Source organism: Meleagris gallopavo, chromosome 1 (genome assembly GCF_905368555.1).
Source record: "Meleagris gallopavo chromosome 1, MGAL_WU_HG_1.1, whole genome shotgun sequence".
Classification (NCBI taxonomy): Eukaryota; Metazoa; Chordata; class Aves; order Galliformes; family Phasianidae; genus Meleagris; species Meleagris gallopavo.
In genome coordinates, this window is record NC_139404.1 from 7610433 (window position 1) to 7624305 (window position 13873).

Genomic DNA, 13873 nt, shown 5'->3' on the forward strand with positions numbered 1-13873 from the left:
GGAAAGCTCGCCTCCTGCCAGCCAATCAGAAGCACGCAGAGGGAGAGGCGGGAGCAAGGGCTTAAAAGGGCAACGGCAGGAGGCGGTTGCTTAGCAACGGCGCGGCGCGGTGGCCGTTGGTGCTGTGAGGAGGCTCTGCCATCCCCGTCCCGTCCAGTCCCGGCGGGCACCGAGGTCTCTGAGGACAGGGACGTGGGTGTGCGAGCGGGCTGTGTGGTGGTGATAGGGCTGAGAGTCATGGTGATGAGACAGGGATGAAGTCTTTCGTGGTGGTGGTGGTGGCAGAGGGGCTGGTGTTGGTGTGGTGGCCGTGGGGCGTGGGGTTGTTTTGGAGGTGCTGTGTGGAGACCTTCCTTAGGTGGGATGGGGCAAGAATTGCATCGGTTGGGGTTTGGCTGTCTTAGGCCTCAGGCTTCAGAGCGGGGTTTGGATCTCATGGCTGGGTGGTGGGAGCCTTGCTCTGCCTTCATGCTGAGCTCTGCCTTAGAAGCTGTGGACACAAGGTATATTCTGAGCAGTTTGTCTCTACTGTTGGTGGTGGTGACTGTTTAAGTGCAGTCTTCTGTTGTACAAGTTCTGTTTTTTTCCCTTGTGAATTTTAAGGAAACAGAAGGAAGAAACTTGGGAAACGAAGCAGCACTGAGGAGCAGCTGATTTAATGAGAGGCAAATACACAGCTTCAGTAACTTGAAAGAACTACGTAAGCAGTTACCTCTAGTTTCTCAGCTTTTAATAGTGCTTAATATCATTAAGCCAGACACCAAAGACTTCAAATATCAGGGAGTTCTTCTGTTCCAGTGCCACAGAAGCAGGCTGCTGTGTTTCATTTTCCAGTGGGTAGCTGGTATGAGAGTAATATTCCCAGTAAGTGTGCCCATTCTCACATGTATACAGCCAGAAAACGTGTACAGACTGAAAACAGTGCATTTACTGGCACTCACATATGTATAAACAGTGCTTATGTAAACATGAATTATGCACGACATTGGTCTGATTTTCCCTCTTCAGCTGATCAGGACTGAGGTTCACTTGTGAGGTGTCCACACTTTGTTATAAATACACCTGCATTCACAAATCTTTAAATATTAGCATTTTACACTGATGTCTGTCTTGTCTGACAATTTCCCAAATGTCCAGTAGTTATTTCATGTTCTGGATGAGACAGAAAAAAAAAGAAGAGAAGAAAAAACTCTGAAAATGTTGTTTGTTTGTTTGTTTTTAAAGAACTTTACTATGCATGTGACAGAGCGCTGGCTCAGCTTGTCTGGAGAATTTATGGATTCTCCTTCCTAGGAGATCTTCAGAAATTGCGTGAATGTGATTTGGGGCACCTTGCTCTGGGCATCCCTGCTTGAGTGGGGGCTGGACCAGATAGACCCAGAGGTCACTGTCAACCTCATCCATTCTTGGATTTTGTTCAGTCAGGCCTAGATGCCTGCCTGAATACCTTGGAAAATTCAGAGGTTCTCATTTAAAGTTTGTTGAAATCATGGGACATATCTCAGCAACACTTCTAGGACCCTAGATAGGCCCTGTGAGTGCTGACTTATACAAGCATTAAGGATATAACATACACACAGTCCCAGGCTGGTTTGGATTCCACTGAAATTAAGCTGTCATTGACCTAAAAAAAAAACTTTTCTCAAAGCTGAAACAGAGGTATGTGGAATCTCGCCATTTCCTCTGAATTAAGGGTAGGCAAGCGTTTTAGCAAAGTCTACTTCACTGTTCAATTACACTCTCTGCATAAAAAGCGCTAGTATTTTGCTGAAGTACATTTTCTTACCACTGTCTTGCATTCTTTCGCTTATCTATATCTGTCTGCTGTCTTTTGTTTTTTTCACTGAACTGTAGACTGTACGGAGTGTGGCTCATCTTGTGCTCTTGTACCAGCTCTGTGCTTGGAACTCAGAGGCACCACAGTAAGCAAAGAGTGCCATTTCTTATAGGTTGAAATATCAGCCTAAAAATATCAGGATGTATTTATTTATTTTTTTTTAATTATTGAAGTCACCAAGCTGACACTTTATGTGACGCTTACACGTGTTTTTGAGCAGGAAGATCTGTGGGCAGGCAATCCAAAATAATGGTGAGTCAGGAAATGCCAAGTGCATCGAGATGTCTTGAAGAACTGCATTCATCAGATGAATTCAGCACATCCTCTAAGGAAGTACTTAAGCCCAGTAACATGTAAGTTATCATAAGATGCTTAATAAGTGCTGAACTATTATTAATTTAAGATCTAATGCCATTACTTACAGTATGGTCTTTCTCAAGTCCCAGATTGACAGTGGCTCTCTAACACAAACAGCATATGCAAAATTCTACAATGGTTACAAAAGGGCCCTTTGCAGCAAGAGATGAAAGAAGTATCTTGAGATAGCAATACTACACTACAGATTTATAATAAGGATATATGCCAAGCATCTAATTTGTATCTGACACCTCATAACTGGGTGTGAAAATTACTTTTTTTCTTTAATTATTATTACTAAATGGCTGCCTTCAATTACAAAACACCAGTAAGAGCTGCAGAGCCCTTAGTATTTAATGTTTGGAGTGCTGAGCTGCAAGAAATAGATCAGTGTTGCTAGAAGAGAGACTTTGTGCATATTTTTTATTGATCTTTAATGAAGCATCTGCAGTTAAGGATGAAAGGCCTTTCTTTTCCAATGGCTTATACGTTATATGACAGAGATGCAGATTTCAGTTTCCACATTATGGTAGCAATTCTTGATACTGTCTTCCCAAAGAAGTACAAGCTGCATTTTTTTTTCTTTACTGCTCTTTTAAACTGACTACTTTAATAAGCCACCAGCTTTCAACTTTTTGAACTCTCAGTTGACATTGGAACTTGCTAAGTAAGGAAATTCTACCTTGTTTGCAAATGGGTTTTGTGTGGGGAGAGAGTCGGTAGCATCAGTAAGATTTTGGTTGGGCAAGCACTGACTAGGAATGTTGGCAGATTTTGTGCTTTTCTTTCTACTCCATCCAACTGATTTCTTAGAACCAGTTCTTTGTTATCTTCACTGTGGCCATATGACTGGCAGCGCATTCCTTCCTTCTGTTCCTCACCTATCCTGAATGTTTCATTTTGTGCTTGCCATTTTGGTGTTCCTTCAGTAGGAGGAAAGAAAAACCTGAAAAACTTCCTGTCTCAAAGGAGCAGTGACTATGGAGATGTGAAATTAGAAACAATTAATGGGTTTTCTTTGTTATTTTATGCATCTCTGTGCACCAGTAAATTTTAGGCAGCACTGTTAACTCAGAGTTGCAAAAATATCATGATAATAGTTTCCTAGATAGAGAAGTATGGGTGTCATGGGTTTGTTTGAGATCGATTAGTGCATTTAATTTTATTCTGATTGTTTATAATTATTATTCGCCCAGAGAGGTTGTGGATGCCCCATCCCTGGAGGCATTCAAGGCCAGGCTGGATGTGGCTCTGGGCAGCCTGGTCTGGTGAATGGCGACCCTGCACATAGCAGGGGGGTTGAAACTAGATGATCACTGTGGTCCTTTTCAACCCAGGCCATGTTTTTTTCTTTTTTAACCTCAGACTTGGAGAGGAAGACATCATATTGTTTGGACTTTATTGTTTCAATTTTGTCTACCCATCCCTGTTTCATCCTAACAAGATCGCTTGCTTTTGTCTTCTCTACTTACTTTTCAAAAATCTAATTTCAGGAAAATGTCAGAAGTTTCTGCAGCCGTGTCTAAAGCTGACATCAAGCCAAAATCTATATGTCATGCCAAAAAATGGTCAGATGAGATAGAGAACTTATACAGATTCCAGCAAGCTGGGTACAGAGATGAAGTTGAATATAAACAAGTAAAACAAGTTGATACGGTAAGATTTAAAACTCTGCAAGAGTTCTTACACTGAATTCCTCTTTCATGTGGAATTATTAAAAACTGAATGTGCCTCTTGTTTCCTGTCATTATGCTGGTTTCTGATACAGTTTTTTTTCTCCCAGATCTGATTTGAATTCTTGTGCAATTATTAGCTGTGCAGAGTAATTTATTTTACAGAAGCAAAAGAGAAACACAAGCCAGCCTGGTTTTGTTCCCCATGTCTTACACATTTACAAATACCACCATAAATAGATTTCTTTGAATAGATGTAGCTGTTGTCCAAAAGACTAATTCAGTTTTGAGGGAAGGAATATATTAAAGGTAATTCTCTGTAAAGTCTCCCAATATCTCTGCCAATGGGCCTGATAGGAAACACATTCATTGTCCAGGAGCTCAGTCCTGTGCTATTGCATAGTAGCATAATCAAATGTCATGCACACTCAAAATTGGGTTTCTATTGAATCTGACCAAAGTAGAAATATCTGATGGCAGCTGTTGCATTACAGGGAGTTGTGTTACAGGCATTTGTCAACAGAGCACATCTAGGGCTTGGTCTTCTGCTCATTGCAGTTGATGCAAAACTCCCTAGCACATCAGATGAGATATTCAGTGGTTTCCTGAGATTCAAAAGAGCAACAGAGGCTAATAGAGTAAATAATGCGCTACCTGCATCGAGTTTCTGTAATTCATTTTCCAAAGCAACGTATATAATATGAAACATACAATTTTAAAAGATCTTAACCTCCTGCGTACATAAATGCTGCAATTAGTGTGGTAGGATGAGTCCATTCAAGATTTATGGCAGTGTGTAACCACACACAATTAAATCCTCATAAAAGCTGAAGAGCATCACTTACGCTGATTTAAAATGTGTGTTCTGTTGAAACTTGCCAGGATCTGGTGGTTCTTTTCCAACTTACACATTTTGAAATGTCGTATTTACTCCATATTATGCTTCCAGACTGCAGTTATGATTAATGATGCAATTACAATGTAGTTGTAACAAATTTTAAAGCTCTTATCTTCAGACAGAGGATGCACATAATTCAATTGTATGCCAAAGTAATGCAGAATTAAGCTACTGCTTCTGGAACTCTCCAATCAGAGAATGCTGTAGTTTAATATCCTATTCTCAGCTCTCCCTGGAAGAGAGATGGGATTCTTATTACTTGATTTTTAAGGTTTGAGCTGATCAGAAGTAATCACAGTTGTTCAAACTGGAGATAGCTGTCAAAACCATAAAGCTCTTAAACTAATGGCATGAGCACTTGTATGTTCAGAGCTTCACAAAATGAATAATGAACAGCACCATGATGGTGCTGGTGTCCTGCAGGACTGATCCTGCTTATTCCGAGACTTCTCTGATCAAAAAATTATTTATATTAGATCAGAAAACTGTTTTCTAACATCTGGTTCTCAATCTTTTTTAATACTTATGCAAGCTAATGCAAAGTCTGTTCAGAACCAATGTTGTTTTCCCATATTTTCCCATAGACCCTTTATTTTCTACAACACAGGGCACAAGCATCACTCAGTGCAAACTTGCTCCAGTGAATGAATATCTCTTTGTTTTCTTTGTAGGTAGAGTGTTGGCCAGAAACTGGATTTGTGAAGAAGCTTCAGAGAAAGGACAACACCTTCTATTATTACAATAAGCAAAGAGAATGTGAAGACAAAGATGTTCATAAAGTGAAAGTTTATGTATACTAATTTTGCTACTTTCCAAAGTTTGTACATTTTTAAATAAATCTTTTTGTTAGTTAGGATCTGGAAGTAAATGAGATTTGTATAATCCAGCATTTAAAGTATAAATGCCATTCTTGGATAGAATGGGGAGTACAGAACATGTTCCAAATAATTTGATATCAAAAAGATAAAAAGCTGCAAAAGGACTTTGTGTATTTGGTTTGACTGTGCAAAGTCCATTATAAGTAGACTCATTAATCTTTACTCTGAACAACATAATCTTGTCTATATCAGCTAATGTCAGCTGCAGTCTCTTGGTGTAATTAAGGGCTACGAGGCTCCCAGTGAGTCCAAAAGGCTAATTGTAGTGCCCTTGGAGAGGAGCTGCAATAACGAGCAGAAAACTTTATTGTTTTAGTTTGCTGTTTATTTAGTTGTTGTTGTGTCAGATCTATTCCCCAGTATGTTTGCTTAGCGTTTCCCTTTCTGCCCTTAGCAGCCCAATTTAGGAGTCTTCAATCAAAAGGCTCTACTCAAATACACTTTCTCACATTCTCTGTTTATCACTGAGACAAACCAGGTCTGTTTTTTTTCATTATTTCCTCATTTGAAAGTTCTTGATCAGATAACCCTGCTGGAATAAACGTTCCTACATGCCACTTCTTGTTAATGAGGGCAACCCACCAAGTTTGTTTCTGGTCACTGTCTTTGTTAACACTGTAAGGTCAGGATTTCTGTCTGTAATGCTTGTTCTTTTTGTTTGCCTCATCATCCCAATGTTGTGAGGCCCTTAGCCAGTTGTGCATCAACAAATAAACTGTCTTACACACCACATATCCTGACAGCATTCATTGATTTGGAAAATTATGCTGTTTTACGGAGGAAAAGAAAAATAGTTATGGATTTACATATAGTAGGATCAGGGAGTACAAAACTGCAGAGAGAGCTTGGAAAACATCTCAAGTAATATTTAAGATTAGGTAACCTACTTAAATGAAAAGGGGGGTTCTGGGCAGAATTACCTACCTTCAAATATCACCTTTTCAATATCAATATCTACAGCTTCTTATTTTACACCCTTTGTTCTGAACAGAGGACAGCACAATGCAATTCTTGTCAATGTTGTTATGCAGCACCAGCCTGTTGCTGTGCCATCAGCTGTGCAGAAGCTGTCCACAAGTGTTTCTACATTGAGACAGCTGGTAAATGTGAGGTACCTCATAGTTACCTTCACTTTAAGTATAATACTTGAATCCACCCAAACTGTGGATAAGTGACCTGCTGAAGCTGACTAATCTAAACCAGTAGCTGTGTTCATGGTAGTTACAGACAATATGTTATTAATTTATCCTGTCTCTAGACTAAAGCACAGGATGATCTCAATTAAGTTTTAGGCTTGGATGTAGATGCTAGCAGGAGGACATTATGTATGGCAGTGTACATTTTAATATCTGTATCTTAGGGGTATTCTTCACTTGAAAGTAAGGCACAGGCCAGCTCAAGGTGCAAGGTAGAGGGTCACAATAAGCAGCATAGATACATTGTTCAAAAGATCTTCTTGTCAATAGGTGGCAGTGCTCTAGTCACCTTATTTAGATGGTTCGGAGATTTTTAGCCTAGATTTTTATTGACTGTATTAGAGAAACAACTGGAAGGTACTCAGAAGCAGCTGTGAAGCTTTTTTGCTCCAGGAAAGTCATTGTGTTGTATAAACAGAGTCCTGCAGTGATAGTCACAAAGCATTGCTGCAGTAAATTTTAGTTCAGATTCTCTTTTTTTTTTCTTTTTGTTTGATTGCTTTTTGATTTTTTGATTTGCATACTTTGTAAGAGAGGCCTTTTTTTGTGCTTTGCAAACAAATAGCAGGAACAGAACAATTATAATCCATCCATTTTGTCACTTTACAATTGAGGCTCTCCCTTTTTCCACAGATTCCAAAACAAGAAATCTTCCAGTGGAGATGGAAAGAGACATTTCCAGGTAGACGTTTCCAGGTAGATAAATTTATCAGCAGAAATGACTGAATTATTGCCATCAGCACACACACAGTAAGTGAGAATGAATTTGGTGCTGCCATTTTATCAATCTACAATAAAGACAGTTGGGTATTCAAGCAGAATTAAAACAGCAGGAAAGTTTTTTTAAGCTTTTTATCATTTTTTTTTTTTTAATAAAAGCCTTTTTAAATTGAAACAAATGTAAAAGGTTATTCTGTGTTTCCCTCGCTTTACCTGCTGGCACCAAATGTTTTTGCAGTGCTGCAGATTTCTTCTGCATTATGCTTTAAAACAGCGAGGACGCATTTCATACAGCCCACGAGGGCTTCTTTTCGGTTCAGACAAGTAAGACAGCAATTCACACATTCCACTTTGGAAATGCTTTTTTTTTTTTTGTATGAGTCAGCAGATTCCTCATGCTTAAAGAGATCGAGCAGCTTAGATTTTATTACTAACATTTTTTCTGTTCTGTGTGTGTTGAATCTCACTGTCGTATGTAAAAGATTAATGGGGTGAAAAGGAAAGAAAAACCCTGTAATCAGTGCAGTTTATGGCATAGCTTTAATCAGCCCCGATGCCATGTTTGAAAGTTCATTCACTCCACTACCAAAAAAGCAGGTCTTGTATTGACAGTGACAGTTTCAGCTAGACTTGTCCTTTGGTATCCAGATTGTATTCACATTGCAGTACAATTTGTGCCAAATTTAAGGTTATTGAAACCATTTTTAAGGCCTCAGCTGTGTAACGGCCCTAGCTGTGAAGCCAAAACAGTTCCTTTTCTGCTGAAAGAGAAACAGATATGGGGCTCTTGCATGAATTCAGCTTTGTCTGTAATCATAAGATAGCATTAATCTAGTGTAAGGCTGCTTGCTTGAGTTATTCGTCCTGAAGAGGATTTGGTATTCAGCTCTGCTTGCTGAGGAGGACACAAGCAGCAGCATAACACCCAGGTGCAAGGCTGCCTGTCAGCAAGCCCGACCAGCTGCCCAAAGTCCAAGGTACTCAGGCTCATTCTAATTCACTTTGTGGCTTTGTAGCAGACAAAAATGGATGCTCTGTGTGTTTGCTGAAGCTCAGAAGAGGTGCCAAAACAAACCTTTCCAACACCTATTTTTCGGGCTTTTTGTTTGACAGTTTCAGATAAAATGGTGAGGGTGCAACCCCTCTGAATACATCTGGTCACCCTGAGGAAATAAAGCTGTGTTTTTGTATTTTAGGCTGGTTTTCAACATTTTCAGCCTTTTCTTGAATTCATTATGCAGCCGTATTGTTTGAAAGTCATTCACTGTTGATTGCCTTACAGTCACAGCAGCTCAACTACCACACAAAATATCAGTGTAAGCATTTCACTGTTCAGTTCTTGAGTGGACAGTTCCAGTTCTGAAGGCTTTTGAGCCTCAACCTTTCAACTTTTAAACATCATTTCCTACTTTCAAGTTGTTGGAAATAGCTTCAAACTTTGTTAAAGAGAACTTTAACTCAGCAGCTGCTGATGTCACCTGTGCCTCACGTTGAAAAAAAGTGAAGGCCGTGTGGAGGCAGTTTGAATGGAACTGCTGTATTTTCTTTGCAGGTTCTCTCGTATTTCCTTGGTTCCACAGGACTCTTCCATACGCTGCAGCTATTTGTGTTAGGTGCTGCCAGATCATAGGTTGTTTTGTGAACTCAAAGAACCATGGAATCATAGAATGTGCCAAGTTGGAAGGGACACACCAAAGGTCATTGAGTCCAATTCCCAGCTCCACACAAGACCATCCAACATTCAAACCCTATGTCTGAGAACATTTTTCCAAACACCCCCTGAACTCAGGCAGCTCGGGGCTGTGCCCACTGCCCTGGGCAGCCTGTTCCATGCCCACTGCCCTTTAGTGAAGAAAGTCCCTCAAATCTCATAAAATAACCCATAATATTCACATTAATCATGTTAACAATTATAAACAAAGGCTGGATTAATTCTTCTAATTGCCCCTCAACCACATCAACCAGGAATTCTGGCTTTTTTACTTATCTTTGTTGTCACTAGCTTGTTAATATTTGTGTGCACGCTTAGTTTAGCATTATCCTGATATTTGTTATTTCTGTGATTCTGAATAGCCCTTAACCAACATCCCATTGGCCCAGGGCATGGGTCATGGAGACAAAGGCAAAGGAATACCTAAAAACAGGAAGAGGAGGTCAAGGGAGGGAAGGATAAGCATGTGTAGGGGATCAGCCAAAAGATGCACATAGCTTTGGTGAGGCCGTGGCACAGGCTGCCCAGACAGGCGAGGATGCCCCGTCCCTGGAGGTGCGGAAGGCCAGGGCCCCCTTGGGCAGCCTGATCCAGTGGGGAGCAACCAGCCCACAGCAAGGGATTGGAACAGGATCTGCTTTAAGCATCCTCCAAATCCAAGCCATTCTGTGATTCTATGATTCTATGATCTGGTACCCACACAAACCTCCTCCCACACTGGCAGTAGCTCCACTCTGGCTGGCTGGGAGGCGGTCCCGGCTCCTTGCTGCAGATGTTAGTCAGGAGCCTTGGCAGGAACACCCAAATGCCTCATCCGAAGGCACAGTGCCCTGCCTGGGCTGCTCTGTTGGCAGGGGACAGAGCACGAGGCAGGGCATCACATGCGGCTGCTTCTTCGGGTTTGCTCAGTGTGCCCAGGAGGTGTCAGATCACTAAGGAATGTCATTACACTTGCAACTACAGAGACAGATTTGTTTAAAAGTTACTGGATTCATATTTTGTCAGAGCAGAGCACTATTTCAACAGAGAGGGGAGATCTACATATCTGGAGGAGTTTCAGATAAAGAATCAGAGAAAATCATTAAGGTTGGAAAAGACCACTGAGGCCATCCAGCCCAACCAACAGCCCATCCCACTGTGCCCACTGACCCATCCCTCAGTGCCATGTCTGCCCTTTTCTTGAACACCTCCAAGGATGGTGACTCCACCCCTCCCTGGGCAGCCCGTGCCAATGCCTCAACGCTCTTCCTGAGAAGAAATTTTTCCTCATATCCAACCTGAACCTCTGCTGGCACAACTTGAGGCCATTCCGTCTCATCCTATGGCCGTTACCTGTGGAAGCAGCTGGTGTGGGCTGGAGCACCTTCCCCTGCTCTTCTCAGGGAAGCTCACAGCCATGCCTCTGCTCATAACCTGCCAGGAAAATGAAGAAAGAGCTGGATGTTACTGCATTGCTTGCACATATATCACATGCGAAAGAGGGAAAATTTCATTATTCATATTTATATTTAATGAAGTATTTCTCTGTCTGAAGATAGTTTTTCCCCCCAAAAAAGTAATTTGTGTTGATTATCTTCAAATGCTGTGACCTTCAGTTGAGATTTCATGATGGGAAGAAGCAGATGGTAAAGCCAGCGAGGCATGCCATGGGATGGGGCTGCGTGCTGGATCGGTGAGCCCACGTCTCCCTCTGCTGACTGCCTCCTGGCTCCCGCAGCCTCTTCCTTTATCGTATAGGATAAAAAGGCGGTGATTTTTGTTACTGTTTTTTTCTCCTGCTGACAGATGAACGCCGTCCCCACATCCCAGCTGGTGACCACAGCACATGTGCAGAAAGGAGCTCCTCACATCAGCCCCCAGCACCGGGTGCCAGTGTGTGTCATCTTAGCAATGCTGAGTTCACTTTGGATCTCAGTGCACTGGATCTTTCCATCCACCATGAAACAATGCACGAATCCTCAGCTAAAGGAAGATGTCCAATTACAGTTGGAAGAGGAAGACAAGGAAGAGACTCAAGTCAAGTTGCTAGAAGCGAGGAGAAGCAAGAGAGAACCCTTTGCTGGGTTATTGCATTAAAGATGGATTATGCTAGAAATGCCCATGCAGAATTTGGAATTTGTTTTCTTTTTCAGTTTGAAGGTGTCTGCGATTCCACTCAGCGCCAATTTAGAGACCCCTCAGTCCTTACATGCATCCATGAGTACAGCTAGCCCTGGTAACTGCTCTACAAAAAGGATCTAGCTCCTACTTTTCCCCACAGATAACCTTCAGAAACCTGCAGCCTGGCCTTGAGCATCTCCAGAGATGGAGTGTCCACAGCTTCTCCACATCTGGAACACCTTGGAAGGACCTGCAGAGACCACAGCTCAGTGACGAGCTCAGGACAGAACTATGCAGACATGGCACAGATCTCCAGCAGATGAGGTTGTGCAGGCAGCAGCATCACTGATGAGGATATATTATTAGCCTTGGGATTTAATAAAATTTTCATCTGTGTGCTGAATGAAGTCTTCACCCAGAAAGGAGAAAAAGCCACACGATGGCCTTCAGAATAAATAAAATATTAAAGGAGAGATTATGTATATTATTTATGAATTTGTGGTGCTGATGTTCTGAACAGAATCCAAAACCCTCTGTGATTTATGGGCCCAATCTATTTATTGGGAGCAATGCCAGGGCTGTTTTTGAGCAAGGAAAGCTCAAGCGTAGTGAGTAAACCTTGGAACAGTACAGGGACTTCAACACAGCCAGTTTGGTAGAATCACAGAATGGCCTGGGTTGGAACTTAAACCCCACCCAGCTCCAACCCCTGCCATGGGCTGGGTGCCCCTCACCAACTCAGGCTGCCCAGGGCCCATCCAACCTGGCCTTGAGCACCTCCAGGGATGGGGCATCCACAGCTTCCCTGGGCAGCTGTGCCAGTGCCTCACCACCTGATAGATGAGAGATGTAATGCATCCTAAACAGGAGCAAGGGAAGAGCAATTGCATCCAACCTGATCACAACAAACCATGAGAAACCATCTGAGATGTCTTTTTGTATTCTTTTTCCCATTAAAACACATTTAGCCTTTTACTACAGAGAAGCTTTCCTACTCTTCACCGAAAATTGGTGTGTGTTCCTTAAATTGTACAAAGCAGTGACTCGGTGTTATGGGGCAAGAAAATTGTGGCAGTCACAAACATGCTTGTTTTGAACTTGACGGTGACAGTTTGTTGTTTTTATTTTTTTTTTTATATTTGGCTTGATTCAGTATTTGCAAATGGGGCAAATCATTCAATGGCTGGACTAGATGACCTTAGTGGTCTTTTCTAACCTTAATGATTCTGTGATTCTATTATTTTATAATTAGTTCTATTCTGCCGTGTAGTAAAGAGGGCACAAGGGGTCCCCTGAGCTTAGAAATGTGACAAAAAATCCTAGACCACAGCTTTTCTGAGTGATGTTGCATCAGTGAGCATTGGTGGAATTGTCCATGTCCATCATCACCCTACCACGTAAGGTATGGGATACACACTAAGGGCATTTCTAGCATTTGTTCTGTGGATGAGGTGTATTTTGAGTGCTAACATACCTGTTAGGCTAGATTCAATGTTAAGGAGTTTAACTCCATATGCCAGTGCTGGAGGCAAGATCCCACTTTCCAGAGGAGACTTCATGTTTGACAGACATTGAAAGATGAGCTCAGAAGGTAAGGGTGGAGAGAAAACTAAACCCATAGCACAGGCTGAGCCTGCACTCACATTCATGATGCCAGTGGGATTTGTGATGCTGGAGCTCTGGCTGTGGGTGTGAGGCCATACCAAATGCATTTAAGTGTGACAGTATCTGCTGCCAAATCATCTTTTTGCTGAGCTCGGATTTGTGTAAAGCAGACATTGCCGAAAAGGACATCTCATTTCCACTGCCGATTCCCTTTTCTTACCTTATTTTATTTCTCATAAGCCAACCAAACTTCATCCTTTAAGCATTTTTGTTTTCTGCTCCCACAGCTCCATCTGAAGGGCTGTCCTGAGCTTCCCTCCTTTGACAGGCTGAAATCTCCCAGTCTGAACATCATTCACAGCCATTTGCTTCCACGCCAGCAAAACCCATTAGCTTAAATATTTAGCTTGTTCCTTAGCATTTACTCCTTCTCATGTGTAGAATAAGCCCACAAAATCTCTTCTTGGCCACTCAGCAGCCAAACTGAGCTTTCCAGTCTTCTCATGTGAGACAGCCCCAGCCTGGTCATACATCCTACTACCAACCAGTGTCCTCCCCTGCGGACTCCTGCTACAAAGAGTTATTCATCTCCAGCCTCCGGAGGGATTCAGCTGTGTGTGCAACTCGTGGATGGGGCCACGTGCAACAGCCCAGAGGTCCCACTGAGATACATGCTGTCAGAGGATAGCACCTCCTGCAAAATCAGACCCACGGGAGATTGCTTGCATAATGATCCGAACATGTCTTGTTGGGAAAGAAGACACAGCTCAGTGAGACACTGCATTTGCCAAACAAGTGTTGCCATCCAGAGAAAGAGACATAATTTATCATAGAATCACAGCCATAAAGGCTCAGGGAGCCTTGAACTGAGCCGTACAAGTGAAACCAATATTGAATC

The 13873-nt window shown here is 42.1% G+C and overlaps 1 protein-coding gene across 6 annotated transcripts; it reads left to right on the forward strand.

Annotated features, from left to right (window-relative positions):
- The first annotated feature begins 18 nt into the window (after window positions 1–18).
- Window positions 19–11841, forward strand: MEIG1 (meiosis/spermiogenesis associated 1). Of its 6 annotated transcripts, none has more exons than XM_019617402.3 (7): window positions 19–174; window positions 604–700; window positions 2058–2190; window positions 3688–3850; window positions 5437–5556; window positions 7473–7535; window positions 11056–11841. In XM_019617402.3, the coding sequence occupies exons 3-7, from the start codon at window positions 2087–2089 to the stop codon at window positions 11344–11346; spliced, it is 741 nt and encodes a 246-aa protein (XP_019472947.1). In that variant the 5' UTR covers window positions 19–174; window positions 604–700; window positions 2058–2086; the 3' UTR covers window positions 11347–11841. The 6 variants fall into 6 exon arrangements, with proteins under 6 accessions (XP_019472947.1, XP_085072401.1, XP_085072387.1 ...); XM_085216275.1 differs by having other exon boundaries at window positions 7473–7589; window positions 11056–11180; XM_031552774.2 differs by having other exon boundaries at window positions 104–240.
- The last annotated feature ends 2032 nt before the right edge of the window (window positions 11842–13873 follow it).